The sequence below is a fragment of the Lactuca virosa genome, chromosome 1, assembly GCF_052849685.1.
Source record: "Lactuca virosa cultivar CGN04683 chromosome 1, Lactuca_virosa_CGN04683_v6, whole genome shotgun sequence".
Lineage (NCBI taxonomy): Eukaryota > Viridiplantae > Streptophyta > Magnoliopsida > Asterales > Asteraceae > Lactuca > Lactuca virosa.
In genome coordinates this window covers 96939756-96953758 of record NC_136426.1, presented here as the reverse complement: position 1 = coordinate 96953758, position 14003 = coordinate 96939756, and the positions used below count along the sequence as shown (strand labels likewise).

The 14003-nt window shown below is 33.7% G+C and overlaps 3 protein-coding genes across 5 annotated transcripts; 1 reads left to right on the top strand and 2 right to left on the bottom strand.

Moving 5' to 3' along the window:
• The first annotated feature begins 1896 nt into the window (after positions 1–1896).
• On the top strand, positions 1897–3987 carry LOC145152188 (S-adenosylmethionine synthase 2-like). The gene is made up of 2 exons (XM_079075391.1): positions 1897–2041; positions 2605–3987. The coding sequence occupies exon 2, from the start codon at positions 2607–2609 to the stop codon at positions 3777–3779; it is 1173 nt and encodes a 390-aa protein (XP_078931517.1). The 5' UTR covers positions 1897–2041; positions 2605–2606; the 3' UTR covers positions 3780–3987.
• Positions 3988–4421: 434 nt separating this feature from the next.
• LOC145152162 (thioredoxin-like 3-3) lies at positions 4422–6162 on the bottom strand. 2 transcript variants are annotated; one of them, XM_079075389.1, is made up of 4 exons: positions 5998–6162; positions 5878–5903; positions 5472–5660; positions 4422–4842 (listed from the first exon to the last, which is right to left on the bottom strand). In XM_079075389.1, exons 1-4 carry the CDS (start codon positions 6109–6111, stop codon positions 4554–4556), a joined length of 618 nt encoding a protein of 205 aa, XP_078931515.1. In that variant the 5' UTR covers positions 6112–6162; the 3' UTR covers positions 4422–4553. The 2 variants fall into 2 exon arrangements, with proteins under 2 accessions (XP_078931515.1, XP_078931516.1); XM_079075390.1 differs by lacking the exon at positions 4422–4842 and having other exon boundaries at positions 5245–5660; positions 5998–6158.
• Positions 6163–7174: 1012 nt separating this feature from the next.
• LOC145152136 (phosphoadenosine phosphosulfate (PAPS) reductase family protein) lies at positions 7175–10539 on the bottom strand. 2 transcript variants are annotated; one of them, XM_079075388.1, is made up of 17 exons: positions 10338–10539; positions 10127–10254; positions 9957–10002; positions 9703–9872; positions 9506–9623; positions 9339–9421; positions 9201–9260; positions 8877–9107; positions 8694–8790; positions 8558–8608; positions 8368–8448; positions 8203–8274; positions 8040–8102; positions 7816–7956; positions 7658–7715; positions 7516–7568; positions 7175–7410 (listed from the first exon to the last, which is right to left on the bottom strand). In XM_079075388.1, the coding sequence occupies exons 2-17, from the start codon at positions 10225–10227 to the stop codon at positions 7351–7353; spliced, it is 1485 nt and encodes a 494-aa protein (XP_078931514.1). In that variant the 5' UTR covers positions 10228–10254; positions 10338–10539; the 3' UTR covers positions 7175–7350. The 2 variants fall into 2 exon arrangements, with proteins under 2 accessions (XP_078931514.1, XP_078931513.1); XM_079075387.1 differs by having other exon boundaries at positions 10127–10539.
• Between the last annotated feature and the right edge of the window lie 3464 nt (positions 10540–14003).

Below are 14003 nucleotides of genomic sequence, written 5' to 3'. Positions count from 1 at the left end.
GTTTTAACGTATACTACAACTTTTGTTTAGACCACTAAGGCTAAAAATTCTTCTATCATAAATTCACTATTTACGTCTCCCGGTGTCGTGTCGGTTTTGTCGTAAAACTTCGACGGGCCATAACTTCTTCGTTATAACTCGGATTTCGGCGTTCTTTATATGTACAGAACCCTTGTAACATATACTATGACTTGGTTAAAATTATTCATTCTAAATAATCTTTTATTAAAAAATCATTTTTTTGACACTTATCGTCTCTAAATTGACTAGCCTGAATCTACGGACGTTACACCAAATCTTTTTGGACCAAAGTGATAATTTTGAACACGGGAACCATTTGTGGAGTTTACTATATAAGGAACCATAAAAAATGTAGGATCATTATATTTTGGTCAACTAGTTGTTTGTTACTAGTTTCGGATCACAAAACAATTACAATATTCAAAAATCAACCTAATTTAAGTGTCCAACATAAACCAAGTTAAAATTTAAGAGTTTAATCAAAACAAAATTTTAATTACTAAATTAGAAATCGTCTTCAATATCAATCCACAAAACTTAACTACATAAAAGAAGGAACATGAACTATGGAACCATAATTAAGTTTTTAGCTAAGCGTTGCTAAAAATACTTACAAATCTAAAGTAGTAATCAAAACGTTAATTCAACTTACATAATTTAAAAAAAAAAAAATGTTTCCAAACAAATATTTAAGCCGAGCCTTCCTAAAATTCACCCATGGTGAGATTTCATGGTTGCACGTTAAGAAAAAAAATGTCAAAAAACTTTTTTATTTTACGAAATATGGAAACTGCTGAATAAGTGTCTTCTAAGAAAACCTATTTTACTTTTTTTTACATTGTGAAAAACAAGGCTCGTGTTTCTATTAAAATTCGAGGCCCAAATTCAAAAGTCCTTCAAAGTAAGTTGTCATTTTTTGCACGGAAGCCTAAAAACACGGCCATGCTTTTTGTCCTTCAAAAAGCACGCCCAATGTTTTCTTTAAGTCACGACATCCCGTTTTCAAGATCTCCAAAAACAAGATTTTGTTTTTAACACCTAATAAAACAAGGCCCATGTAACAGGTCGGAAGCCAATACCCACTCGTTTTTCTGACTTTTTCGATTTTCTTTTGAACTTCCTGAAACTGACATCGAAGCTTCCTAGTATGTTTCCACCTTCAAATGTCCCACACACCAGCTCAAACCATACAAATCACCTAATTCTACCGAAAACCACAAAAATCACATCTTTATCAAAAATGCGTGACTCCAAATCTAATATGCGTAACAAAAACACGGAATAAATGTGCTAAAAGATTCATAAAGTGCATCTAACAAAATCTCACCATGATGAATCTTTATATTGAAGATGTTATCGTATCCTTTAATAAAAACCATAAAATAAATAAACATGGAGCTCTACAAAACAGATATTCAATTGTAAGAAGTCATGATGCAAACCATAGAGACGATTAGCCTGTACGTCAAAGAATTTATTTCCTACACTAACATCGTGGTGATTAAGATGATTAGTATCGAAAGTTTGAGAGCTCAAAAGGATGATTAGGGATGGTTTGATCAAACCTTAAGAGCATCACGTATGGGGAGTTAACATTATAGAGGATCCGATTGTTAGTCTAATGGACAACGAAATTGGGACCTAAATAGAACAACCGATCGTATTTTGCTCGAAGGTGAGATTTTAATCTAACCATGTAAATATGATTGTTAGGGAAGGGAAAACGAAGGTGGTAAGGGTTGGTGAAAGGGCCCCACTAAGAGGTTGAGGGGTTGGTGAGGGTTCCACCATAGGGATGTGGTAGGTTTCGCCATGTACAAACTTTTATCCATCATCTACAACCTCATAAACAACCTTCACCCCGAGTTACAGAGCGAGTCACTCGCGCATCTCCTACACATCCGCACCTATAAATTCACACAACTTCCCCACTCACTTCAAACCATCCATCTCTCTCTCTCTCTCTCTCTCTCTCTCTCTCGTTCTTCCCCATATCTCTACAGATCCCGATCAAAGAAAGGTACGTTCGATTTGCTGCTATTGTTCGATTCAATTGCGTTTTTATATTCTGAATTTGGATTTTGATCCGTATAATCAACTTTCTATTTCCTGAATTTGCGGTTTGTTAGTGTCGATTGTGGAAATCTCTCGTAGGTTTTTGTCTATAGATTTAAAATCTATATGTGATCAATCACATTGATAAACTGTTCTTTCTAATGCTTTAGAAATTGTTGAAGTTTGATTCGAAGAGCGAGATCTCTGTACATTATGAACATTCTGTTCGATCATTTTTCAGGAATTTTAAGTACGATTATGTTAAGTAGCCTCTTTTCGGAGTAGATCTATGTGTTTCATATACTTTCTTCTACTAAAGTTGTTAATCGAACGTCGTAGCTGTTGTATTTCGTGGTATAGCGCTTAAACCACAGCAAAACCACAGATGATTTACTGAATTCTGTGATAAGTAAACTGTCATATTAGTTTCTCACTTCAATAATGATCCTAATGTGATACATTCGTTCAAAATTCATATGAAGAAGTTGCCTTGATTTCATTCGTTGCTAATTGAACTCTTATTATCAGAGATGGCAACCTTCCTATTCACATCAGAATCCGTGAACGAAGGCCACCCAGACAAGCTCTGTGATCAAGTCTCAGACGCCATTCTAGACGCATGTCTAGAACAAGACCCCGAAAGCAAAGTCGCCTGTGAAACCTGCACCAAAACCAACATGGTCATGGTCTTCGGTGAAATCACAACCAAAGCCAAAGTCGACTACGAGAAAATCGTCCGTAAAACCTGCAAGGAAATCGGATTCATATCTCCGGAAGTCGGACTCGATGCTGACAACTGCAAAGTCCTAGTCAACATTGAGCAACAAAGCCCCGACATAGCTCAAGGCGTCCATGGTCACCTCAGCAAGAAACCAGAAGAAATCGGTGCAGGTGATCAAGGACACATGTTTGGGTACGCCACCGATGAAACCCCTGAGCTCATGCCACTCACCCATGTCCTCGCAACCAAACTAGGAGCTAAATTAACCGAAGTCAGAAAGAACAAAACCTGTTCATGGCTACGCCCCGATGGAAAAACACAGGTAACAGTTGAATATAAAAACGATAATGGCGCCATGGTTCCAATTAGGGTTCATACAGTCCTTATCTCCACCCAACATGATGAAACTGTAACAAACGACCAAATCGCTAAAGATCTTAAAGAACACGTGATTAAACCGGTGATCCCATCTAAATACCTTGACGAAAAAACCATCTTTCATCTAAATCCGTCTGGGCGGTTTGTGATTGGTGGTCCCCACGGTGATGCGGGACTCACTGGCCGGAAAATTATCATTGATACTTACGGTGGGTGGGGAGCCCACGGTGGTGGTGCTTTCTCCGGGAAGGATCCGACGAAGGTTGACCGGAGTGGGGCTTATATTGTGAGGCAAGCGGCCAAGAGTGTGGTGGCTTCTGGACTTGCACGGCGGTGTATTGTTCAGGTTTCTTATGCGATTGGGGTGGCTGAGCCTTTGTCTGTGTTTGTTGACACGTATAAAACTGGGAAGATTCCGGATAAAGATATTCTTGTTTTGATTAAGGAGAATTTCGATTTTAGGCCAGGGATGATGTCGATTAATCTTGATTTGAAGAGGGGTGGTAATTTTAGGTATCAAAAGACTGCGGCTTATGGCCATTTTGGTCGTGAAGATCCTGATTTTACCTGGGAGACTCCGAAGGTTCTTAAACCGAAGGCGTGAGTGATGAGTAATTGAGTATAGTGGGAGATTGATGGAATTAATGACACTTTTGCCCTTGGTGTGGAAATGAGGAATAAAGATATAGAGTTTGAAGTTGGAGGAGGGCAGTGGAATATTACAAAACTTCGATTGTTTTTGTCAAATGTTGTGTTTCTTCATTACAATTCGTTGTCTTTGTTATGTTTTTACTTGTGTGCTTTTTGTGATATATACTTGTCATTCGAATAGAAAATTTCTAAAAAAAATTATGAAGTTATGTTCTTGTTGTGTATTATGAATTTAGCTACAAATTCATATTATAATATCACTAAACACACCCACCAACAATAATGATGTTTCTTTTTTAGACTAAATAAACAATCTGAATTAGATTTAATGTTGTTTGATAGTTGTTGATCGTATCAAACTCAACTTCTTACAATAAAGGCATTAGACCATCCGTTATACCCAACACATACCACATATGTGGTGGGTGTCACATCATCACCACATTCCCCTACCACATACATAGGATACTTACCACTAACACACCACTCCACCTCATTTTTTTATTTAAATTTAATTCAAAAACACAATAAAACATATTTTTTTTAAACTAGTTTTTTATTCAATGAAACATGATTACATTAATTTAAAACACACAACATAAAATAAAAAAAAACATAAAAAAAAACATAAACATGCAACCACAAACAACTTAAACTATTTTTTAAACCTTATTTTTAATCACTAAATTTTGGGCACTCTCTCAATTTTCGCCAAGCTTTGACGTGTTTAAACAGTGTGTTTCGTGTCTTCATATTGGTGCATGGCCACAGCAACCATGTCGCCTTCGTGTGCATTGTTTATAACAAAGTTATAAATACCATTGAATTCAAGACATTTAACCCTCATATCGCGAAACTTCGCACATATTTCATCAAAACTACGACTTTGGTAACCCATTAAATCATGGAAAACGTTTCCAACTTTTACCCAAAAATTAGGAGGCGTTATTGGATCTTCTAAAGCTGCTACCCATGCTCGTGCTAAGTTCTCTTCTTCATTTTCTGACCAATTCATCCTTTTAGGAGTCATTGGTTTTAAAAGAATGCAAAAGAAGTGTGAGATTTTATGAGAAAAGAAAGAAGAAATTGTGTGAGTATGTTTAATATAAAGTGTGATATTTATAGAAGAAGTTTAATATGTTTGAAAGGTAAAAAAAAAAAAAAAAAAAAAAAAAAAAAGAAAAAACACTAGCCGTTGCAGAGCATCGACCAATACCCATTTCTGTTTGATTTCGTGGAACACACAACAAGCGAACACGACCACGACCAGCCGGGATGGTGTGCACGGTCGTGGTCGTGGTCCACGTATACCACGATCGATCTCGTGCTATGTATACCGTATGACCTTACAACAGCTATAGAACCGAATCAAATGTTATTAATTATAGTATCAAACAGTCTGATCTAAGTCAAACTCATTAAGAAACATATCAAACAGTCCATCATGACCATCTTCCCTAACATTCCAAAGTAAAATGTTAGTGTCTTAATACATTAAGTTGGAAGAGTTATTTTGTCCAGATTAAATAAAATATAAACATACATATATAATGTCCAAATTAAGTGATTAAGGGCATTAAGAAACATCCCTCCGAAAGTTTAATTTACTTAAAATTAGGAGTGTAACCAGAGACGGTCGTGTAACCTTTCTTGACCGGCACCAAACATGGCGTCGACTCTTTCACCATCTCGATAGAAGTGAAAAGTGGGTGTGTATCGAATATGTTGGGTTGTTTCTGGGCATTCATCAATATCTGCATACACAAATGAAAGTTTTGGGAACTTGTTGCTTAATTGATTAAACGAAGGGAGGATCTCTGCACAAACACGACACCTGTAAAAGAAACAACAAAATATATTGGTCTATTTTTCATTTGAGCATTTCATCGAACACGTTGTCTTCAAGTTTTGTTTCTATTTTTCATTTGAGCATTACATCGAACACCTTGTCTTCAAGTTCGGTTTCGTAATCCGAATACAAAAGTTGAAAAGTGTGATTGTAGCGATCTTATATTGAATGGTATCTAATAGATTGGATTTCAAAGAATTACCAGGATGCACCGAAGTTGATCACCGCCTACGATAAACAAATCAAGAAAGAGGTTGTTTAACTAGTGAAGAGGATGAATTGAATTTATCTTTGAAAGAAAATTAGGAGTGAAGATCCATACAGGGGATTTGGAAGTTCTGATTTGGTGAAAAATGTTTGTTAGATTTTCATCGTTGGATGCAGTGATGAGGTTGCCATGGAGATTGATTTGCTTTGCTGCTTCTGTATTGTCCATGTTCAATGTACTCTAATTTCTTTCTTGCCTTATGTGTGGTAGGCTATTTTAACCTTTGCCTAAATAATTAGAAGATGCCGATAAAAAGTTAAAAACCAAATATTTATTGATGTTTTGACTTGTATTTTTTTGTTAATTTTTATTCAATTAATTTGGGATAACTTATATTATTCAATACATGTTTTCTTAAAATTGAATTATATTATCTATTAAGAAAAAAAAAATATGCAAAACAACATTGTTACCAAAAATAATCAAACTGGAAGACTATCTTAAACTTAAAAATACATAAGGTTGTAGGGAGCAGAAGGAGGGTGAGTTCGGCAGGAAGGACATTGATGTTGAGATGTATTCGGCAAACAACGCCCCTCTACCTCGGCATAACAAAAAAAATAATAATAATAATAATAATCTCTCTCTCACACACACACATAATACTAACTTGACCGACTTATCCTACCTATGTTTTAGCCTTTAGATTCATCTAGAACTCTCTTTTGTATCTTTTGTACAGATGTATCATCCTTATTTTATTTACTCCATAACCTTAACAAAAAACAGTCATCAGTTTAGTTTCATTATGTTACCTTCTCGATACACCCTCTACCACCATTTATTTTGGGCAAGCTCGCCAACACAATCGCGAGCAACAACCAAATACGCTCTTAGATTTTAAGGCTAATGGTAATAAATGATAATGCATTTTCTTAATAATTTTATTATATCATATCTTTCATTTCTTATATATATACATTATTATGCTTTCAATTATCTTCTCATTAACAACATATTTTTCAAAAATCTATCAAGTTATAGCAATAGGTAATTTGCTACTTTTTAAACAGGTTATATTATTATAAATTTATAATGTTGCAATATCATGTAGGTTAAAAAAAACTGATTAAATTAAACCATCTTCTTGTTATAAAGCAATAAATATAATGCCGTAATATTTATCTATATTTTGAAAAATACATTGTTATTTCTCAAATTAACCCCATTGTAGATTAGTTATACATGGATTAATCATTAACCAACAAAACAAAATACAAACCAAAAACAATAACAACATGAACAAGTAAATTCAAATTTCCCCAAAAAAATGATGTATTTTTCATCCTAACATGTTTGCAAATTCTAATGAAGTATAATAGCTTTGTTAATTATCCATATACACTTGTTTTCTCTCTTTCACCCATATCACTTATTCTTTTTCCTTCAAACATTTTCTGATCAAAATTATTGTGATGATAATCTTGTTGAAACTGCTTCCATGGCTGCTTCTACCATCTTTTCATCCTATAAACAAAGTAAAATATGAAATTAATAACTTGTGTCACATTCATTATTCAATTAAATTTATTAAAAAAAAGTTGTTCAAACTCATTAGTCAATAGTCATTACCTTCCCTTCCAAAGTTATTGTGAGAGGTTCTGTTCTTGATTTACGATAACATCCTTGATTTTTTAAAACAAAATATCAGAAAAAATAATAAAGAAACAAAGATAATGATGCTTTTTGAGAAATAATTAAAGAGAATTCCTACCAATGTTGACATTTGGAAATTCAAAACAAAGCTTTGATAGAGGCTGAGCAACATCTATCTACAAAGTCAAACACAATTTGGAGTTATGAAAATGATTTTTCTAAAAAAAGAGCAAAAGTTTGACTTTTGTAAAGTTGACTAATGAAACACATTCATACATCTGAGAGGGAGGTTGTGAAATGTTTAGATACAAATGATCGTGTTGTTGCTAACAATCTTGAATTGGTCAAAGCATCCCATTGTTGGTCAAACTCATTCACATTTGTTGCAGAAAAAACAATTATATTCCCACACTTTATCTGTAAAACACACACACACACACACACATTATAACTTTTTGAAGCATCAAATTTGAATTTTTATTAAAAATAAACTTAATTACCAATGGAACAGGAAGCTTTTCATGTAGCAACAATTCTGTTATACCTTCTGGCAACTTAGCCATCTGCAAAATATATAAAATCCAAAAACAAATTCTATTATTATGTTATTACTACATTTTTTTTTTTTTTTAAAAAAAAATTCCAGTATTCCAGTTATTATACCTCATTAGATTCCCCAGTCCACTTTTCACCATATAAATTCCTAAGATGTTCTTCAAATTCTTCATTGGAAGCCTGTATTATTATTATTATTATTACATTTCAAAATTAAAATCCTAAATTATACATTTCATAAAATAAAAAGAAAATAAAATGTATATGACTCACCAAACAAACACTGAGAGCTTTGGCAACTCCTGCAATGGAAACATCTGAAGGTAATGGACCAACTCCTCCATATAAGAAAACCTGTATTTGTATTTATTTATTAACATTTCATTTCACCAATTTCAGATTTATAAAAAATAAAAAATGATAACATACATATTTACACATTTACATGTAATAAATGGCATACCATGTCACTTGTAGACTTTTGGTTTTCAACTTCTTGAGCTACAGAATCTACCTATATAGAACAAATAAACTGTCAATTCAGGGGTAATTCAGTAATTCTTTACCTTATTATTTCAAGATTTCCATATGCAACTTACATCACTTGATACAACAGCAATATGGGAAACATTCCAACCAATAGAATGAAGCTTCCTACACAACAAATGTCTTAATTCATCCTCCACCCTTCCAGACCTGAGCTATGTCAAATCATAAACATCAGTCAACACATAAAAAGTCATAAGCATAATAATAATACAAATAATAATCAAGAAACTTACAGAATTTCATCACCCACTGCTATGATTGAGGCTGAAGGGGTGTTTTCTTGATGTGATTCCACACCTTTGACTCCATCTTTGACTTTTTGATGTAACTTTTTGGCTCTTCCAGCTCTTTCTAATCTTCCATCTGAAAGCATATATGCAGGCTTGAACTTTTCCTTACCAAAATCTTTAATGCATAACAATGCATTTGGAGTTGTGTCATTAACACTTCCTATTGATGTATATCTGTAAACATATATAAAAAAAAAAAAAAAAAGTTTTAAAGAAAAAGAAACAAACCCATAAAGCAAATTCTTGAAAATATAAGATATGAATTACCCTTGGTCGTATAGACTACAGTATGGAACCTTGCAAGTCAAAAGAAAAGCCCACACATCTCTGCCATAGAAAATCAAGGAAATTACAAAAATGCCATTCTTCATAATTTGGCATATTTATGAATTATGATTGAAATACCTGTAAGACCAATCCAAGATTGGATTAACTCTCATGAAAGGTGGCCATCCAGGTGAGCTTGGAGAGAATTGTTCTTGACCCACCTTCAAAAAGTCAACATTTTTTTATTATCTTTAAAAGTTTTTTATTATCTTTAAAAGAATAATATGACAAGGATTATGACTTACAGCAGTTGGATCACCGATTCTAACACCAAGGAAAATGGCTTTTGTTGGTTTAGATTTTAGTAACGCCTCTAAACCTGACTTGAAATCTTGGCGTATGATATCTAATTGGACACCATAACTACACGAAAAGAATGAATTACATATACAATTAATTGATTAGATTAAGATAATTGAATTGATTGTAGAAAATGTCTTGCCTAGAGGCTGTTTCGTAAGTGAATGAATTGATTTCAGGGAAGGCAGAAGGGCTCTCGAAATATATTGTTCTTATTGGAAATGCGGATGCGTAACTGGATAGATCGCCATTTGAATGACCATTATCGACTTGATGTAAAAAAAATCCTGCCCTTAGAAGGTGTAGTAGAACCTAGGAGAAAAGATAATTGTTGGGAATTATTGAAGAAATGGGGTTTTTAGATGATTATGATCGCGGATAATAACAAAAACTTACCGTTGAATCTTTTCCGCCATTGAAGCTAAATGCAACCTCTTCGATACTGATAAGTGAAACAATGTCAACGATAATCAAATCTCTAGAAAACCCAAATCGTTTCACTAAAACGAAACCCTAAAACGTCAAAATATAATCTTAGTAATCGAACATGTAAAAGTGAAACTTACGGGTAAAGAGCAAGAGCTCTTTGAATAACATTGACGGCTTTATTATACTTGGTTTTCAGCTTTTGATCATTGCTCTCTCTGATTGCTTTATCGATCTCCATTTACGTGTCTGGTTATTCAAATCTTTCCTGTAAAAGGAATGAAAATTGGAGTTGAAAAAAACAAATCAAGAACGTGGGTTTTGATGGAACCTTGAAAGAAAGATTCAAACCGGTCAAAAAGGGTTTTCTTTCCAAATTCCGTGTTGATTTTTCTGATGAAATTGAAATCGGGACACGGAATTTGGAATTGGGGGAAAGAAATTTGGGATATTTCTGATGAAGGTTGAAGGGTTTTTATGGATGGATGTCGCTGATGATTTATCTAAAATCTAAACGGAAACAGAATTTTGTTGTGGGTCGTTCGTTGGGCGTCATGTGTTTGTTTATATGTCTTTACTGCGAAATTGTTATTCAAAGTTTTTGGTCGTAAATTTTATTTTATTTTTTTCATTTTGATTTTTCGAGATACAAGGACTTGGAATAAGTAAATTGAAGTTTTAAATATTATTTTTTCCTAAAATAGTATTTGATTTGTGGGATTTTATAGGATTTGGATAAAATTAAAATTTAATTCCGAACAATTATAAATACGTTTTGGTTGTAAAGAAATTAAATTCTCATAAAATTTCTGAAATAAGACACTCGAAGCCAACGATTCAACAATACTTCTTAAACATATGAAATTCAATTTTAAATGGGTGTGTTCGACAAAAATAGCGGGTAGCTTCTAGCTGGTAGCGTTTTGTTAAACGCTAGATTAAGTAACATTTAGATTTAGAGCGTTTTGTTTAAAATAAATATTAAAAGCTTGTAGTGTCAAACGAGATTTTCTGTTTAAAATAGAGCGTTTTGTCAAATGTTAGATGCTAGAAGCTCTTAAACGCTCTATTCCGAACACGCCCAATAATTATTCAGGTTTCCCACCTGATTCCATAAAGATATAACACAATAAATATATAGCTAAAAAATATGAAATTACAATCTAAAATCTAAAATTAGGCACAAATACTAAATTATATGTTGGGAAAGATAATTGACTTAAAATAAATGAGTTATGATGTATTTACAAAATTTCACATGTTACACAATATCATAGAAAAACTGATAATATCATAGAAAAACTAAAAAAGATTAGGCCTTTTAAGCTTTTGGTCCAAAAATAGAACCATCAAACAAAACTGGTAAAAACTAAGAACTTGTTGGGGTGTTCTTGGTGAATACACACGTGCTCTTGGAAATTAAATGTTCTCTTGGAAAATAAGGGAATATGACTTATATGGGTAACTATGTTTTAAAATCGTTCAAAAAATAACATTCAAGTTTGATGTGTCCAAAAAACACAATCAAAGTAAAACATTTGTACAAAAAACACCAACGAAGTACATTCTTTGTTCAAATTTGATCTTGTGGTAACCGGCAATTACCGGTAAAAAATAAGTAAAGGAAAAAAAAAAGAGGAAATGACTCAAAGGAGTAACTATGTTTCAAAATCGTTCAAAAAACATCATCCAAGTTTGGCATGTTCAAAAAACATCATCCAAGTAAACTTTTTTGTACAAAAAACACCAACAAACTATATGTTTTGTTCAAATATTACCCACTGATAACTGGCTCTTACAGGTTAAATGATGACTTGGCTTAACTATTATGATATGGCATAATAATTATTGACAAACCAATAAATGATATATTCCTCCTTTAAAAATCGATTTAGGGTTTCTTCATGAACGAATGGCTTCTTCTTCTTCTATTATTGCCCTTCTTCTTCTAAAGTGATGATCTCGAACTCAAGTCCAAAACCCTAATTCTTGACTTAAGGCAAAAAGGGCTCCTTTAACCCTGCCTCAATGGGCCTCCCTCTCCTTAAGGCCCAAATCCATAAAAAGCCCAAAAAGGCATCCAAGCCCAACTACAAGGCCTCTAAGGCCCAATATGGCCCAAGAACCCCGAACATGGCCTTAAGCCCAAAAAATGACATGCTACAATCAGGTGGTCCCGAGGTCTAACTTAAACAAGTCCATGCATATGCCCAGCATATGCTGAAGCCTTTGCGATCTGGATTTCGAGCCAGTACGCCAGGCGTACTCTTAGCGTACGCCCAACATACTCGAAGGCCATAACTTCTTCATTCTAAGTCTGATTTCGTCATTCTTTATATCCACGGGAGCTAATTTAGGACAACAAAGTACATTCTTTGTATGATGCCTAAATCGGACTTAGAATGAAGAAGTTATGGCCTTTGGAAGATTGGCGGTTCTTGACCCTAGCCGAGTACGTTGGGCGTACGCTAGGAGTACGCCGGGAGTACTGGCTCGACATCCGGATCGCAGAGGCTTCAGCATATGTTGGGCGTATGCATGGACTTGTTTAAGTTAGGCCTCGGGCCCACCTGATTGTAGCGGGTCATTTTTTGGGCTTAAGGCCATGTTAGGGGTTCTTGGGCCATATTGGGCCTTAGAGGCCTTGTAGTTGGGCTTGGATGCCTTTTTGGGCTTTTTATAGATTTAGGCCTTAGGGGGAGGGAGGCCCATTGAGGCAGGGGTAAAGGAGCCCTTTTTGCCTTAAGTCAAGAATTAAGGTTTTGGACTTAAGTTCGAGATCATCACTTTAGAAAAAGAAGAGCAATCATAGGAGAAGAAAAAGTCATTCGTTCATGAAGAAACCCCAAAATCGATTTTTAAAGGAGGAATATAGCATTTATTGTTTTGTCAATAATTATTATGTCATGTCATAATAGTTAAGCCAAATCATCATTTAACCTGTAAGAGCCAGTTACCGGTGGGTAATATTTGAACAAAACATATAGTTTGTTGGTGTTTTTTGTACAAAAAGTTTACTTAGATGGTGTTTTTTGAACATACCAAACTTGGATGATTTTTTTGAACGATTTTGAAACATAGTTACCCCTTTGAGTCATTTCCTCTTGTTTTTTTTCCTTTACTTATTTTTTACCGGTAATTGCCGGTTACCACAAGGTCAAATTTGAACAAAGAATGTACTTCGTTGGTGTTTATTATACAAATGCTTTACTTGGATGGTGTTTTTTGGACACACCAAACTAGAATGATATTTTTTGAACGATTTTGAAACATAGTTACCCATATAAGTCATTTTCCCGGAAAATAAAGGTGTTATTGGTGAGCAAAAGTGCTCATGGAGAGTAAAGTGCTCTTGGTCAGAGAAGGTGCCCCTAATGACAGGATCGGTCAGAAGGATTCAAATGCTCGGAACAAGCTGGAAAAAATGCCATTATCCCTAACGTGTAAGGAATTAAAATTCATAAATTTATATTTGTAAATCTTCTACACGATATTGACATCACTCAAAAGTATCGATAGAATTAGTAAATTGATTATATATGAGATATTCTGAAACAATAAGCGACTCCGTGATTAATATTATAAACCCATTACTATCTTCTCCTATTTCATTTTGATTACTATCTTCTCCTATTTCATTTTGAACAACAGCCAAAGCAATTAAAAACAAAGATAATGAAATATTATCAAACTAGTTTACAACCCGTAGGAATTATGGTTACAAAATAAATTAAATTTTTATGGTAAAAACTCAAAATTATTAATCAATTATTTTAAATAAATTATTAATTAAGAGATTTTTTTTAGTTGTATAAAGTTATAATCGTTGATTTAAATAAATATGTGACCTTATAATCTGTATTAATTTTATTTTAATTTTTATTCTAATGTTAATGTAATTGGAGTGAGAAATTTAAATTTTGAATTTTGAAATGGATAATCAATAGGTTGACAGGTGACATGCATTAATAAGGAGACCTAATAGGGTGACACATTGCAAAATGAGAATAAAAATAT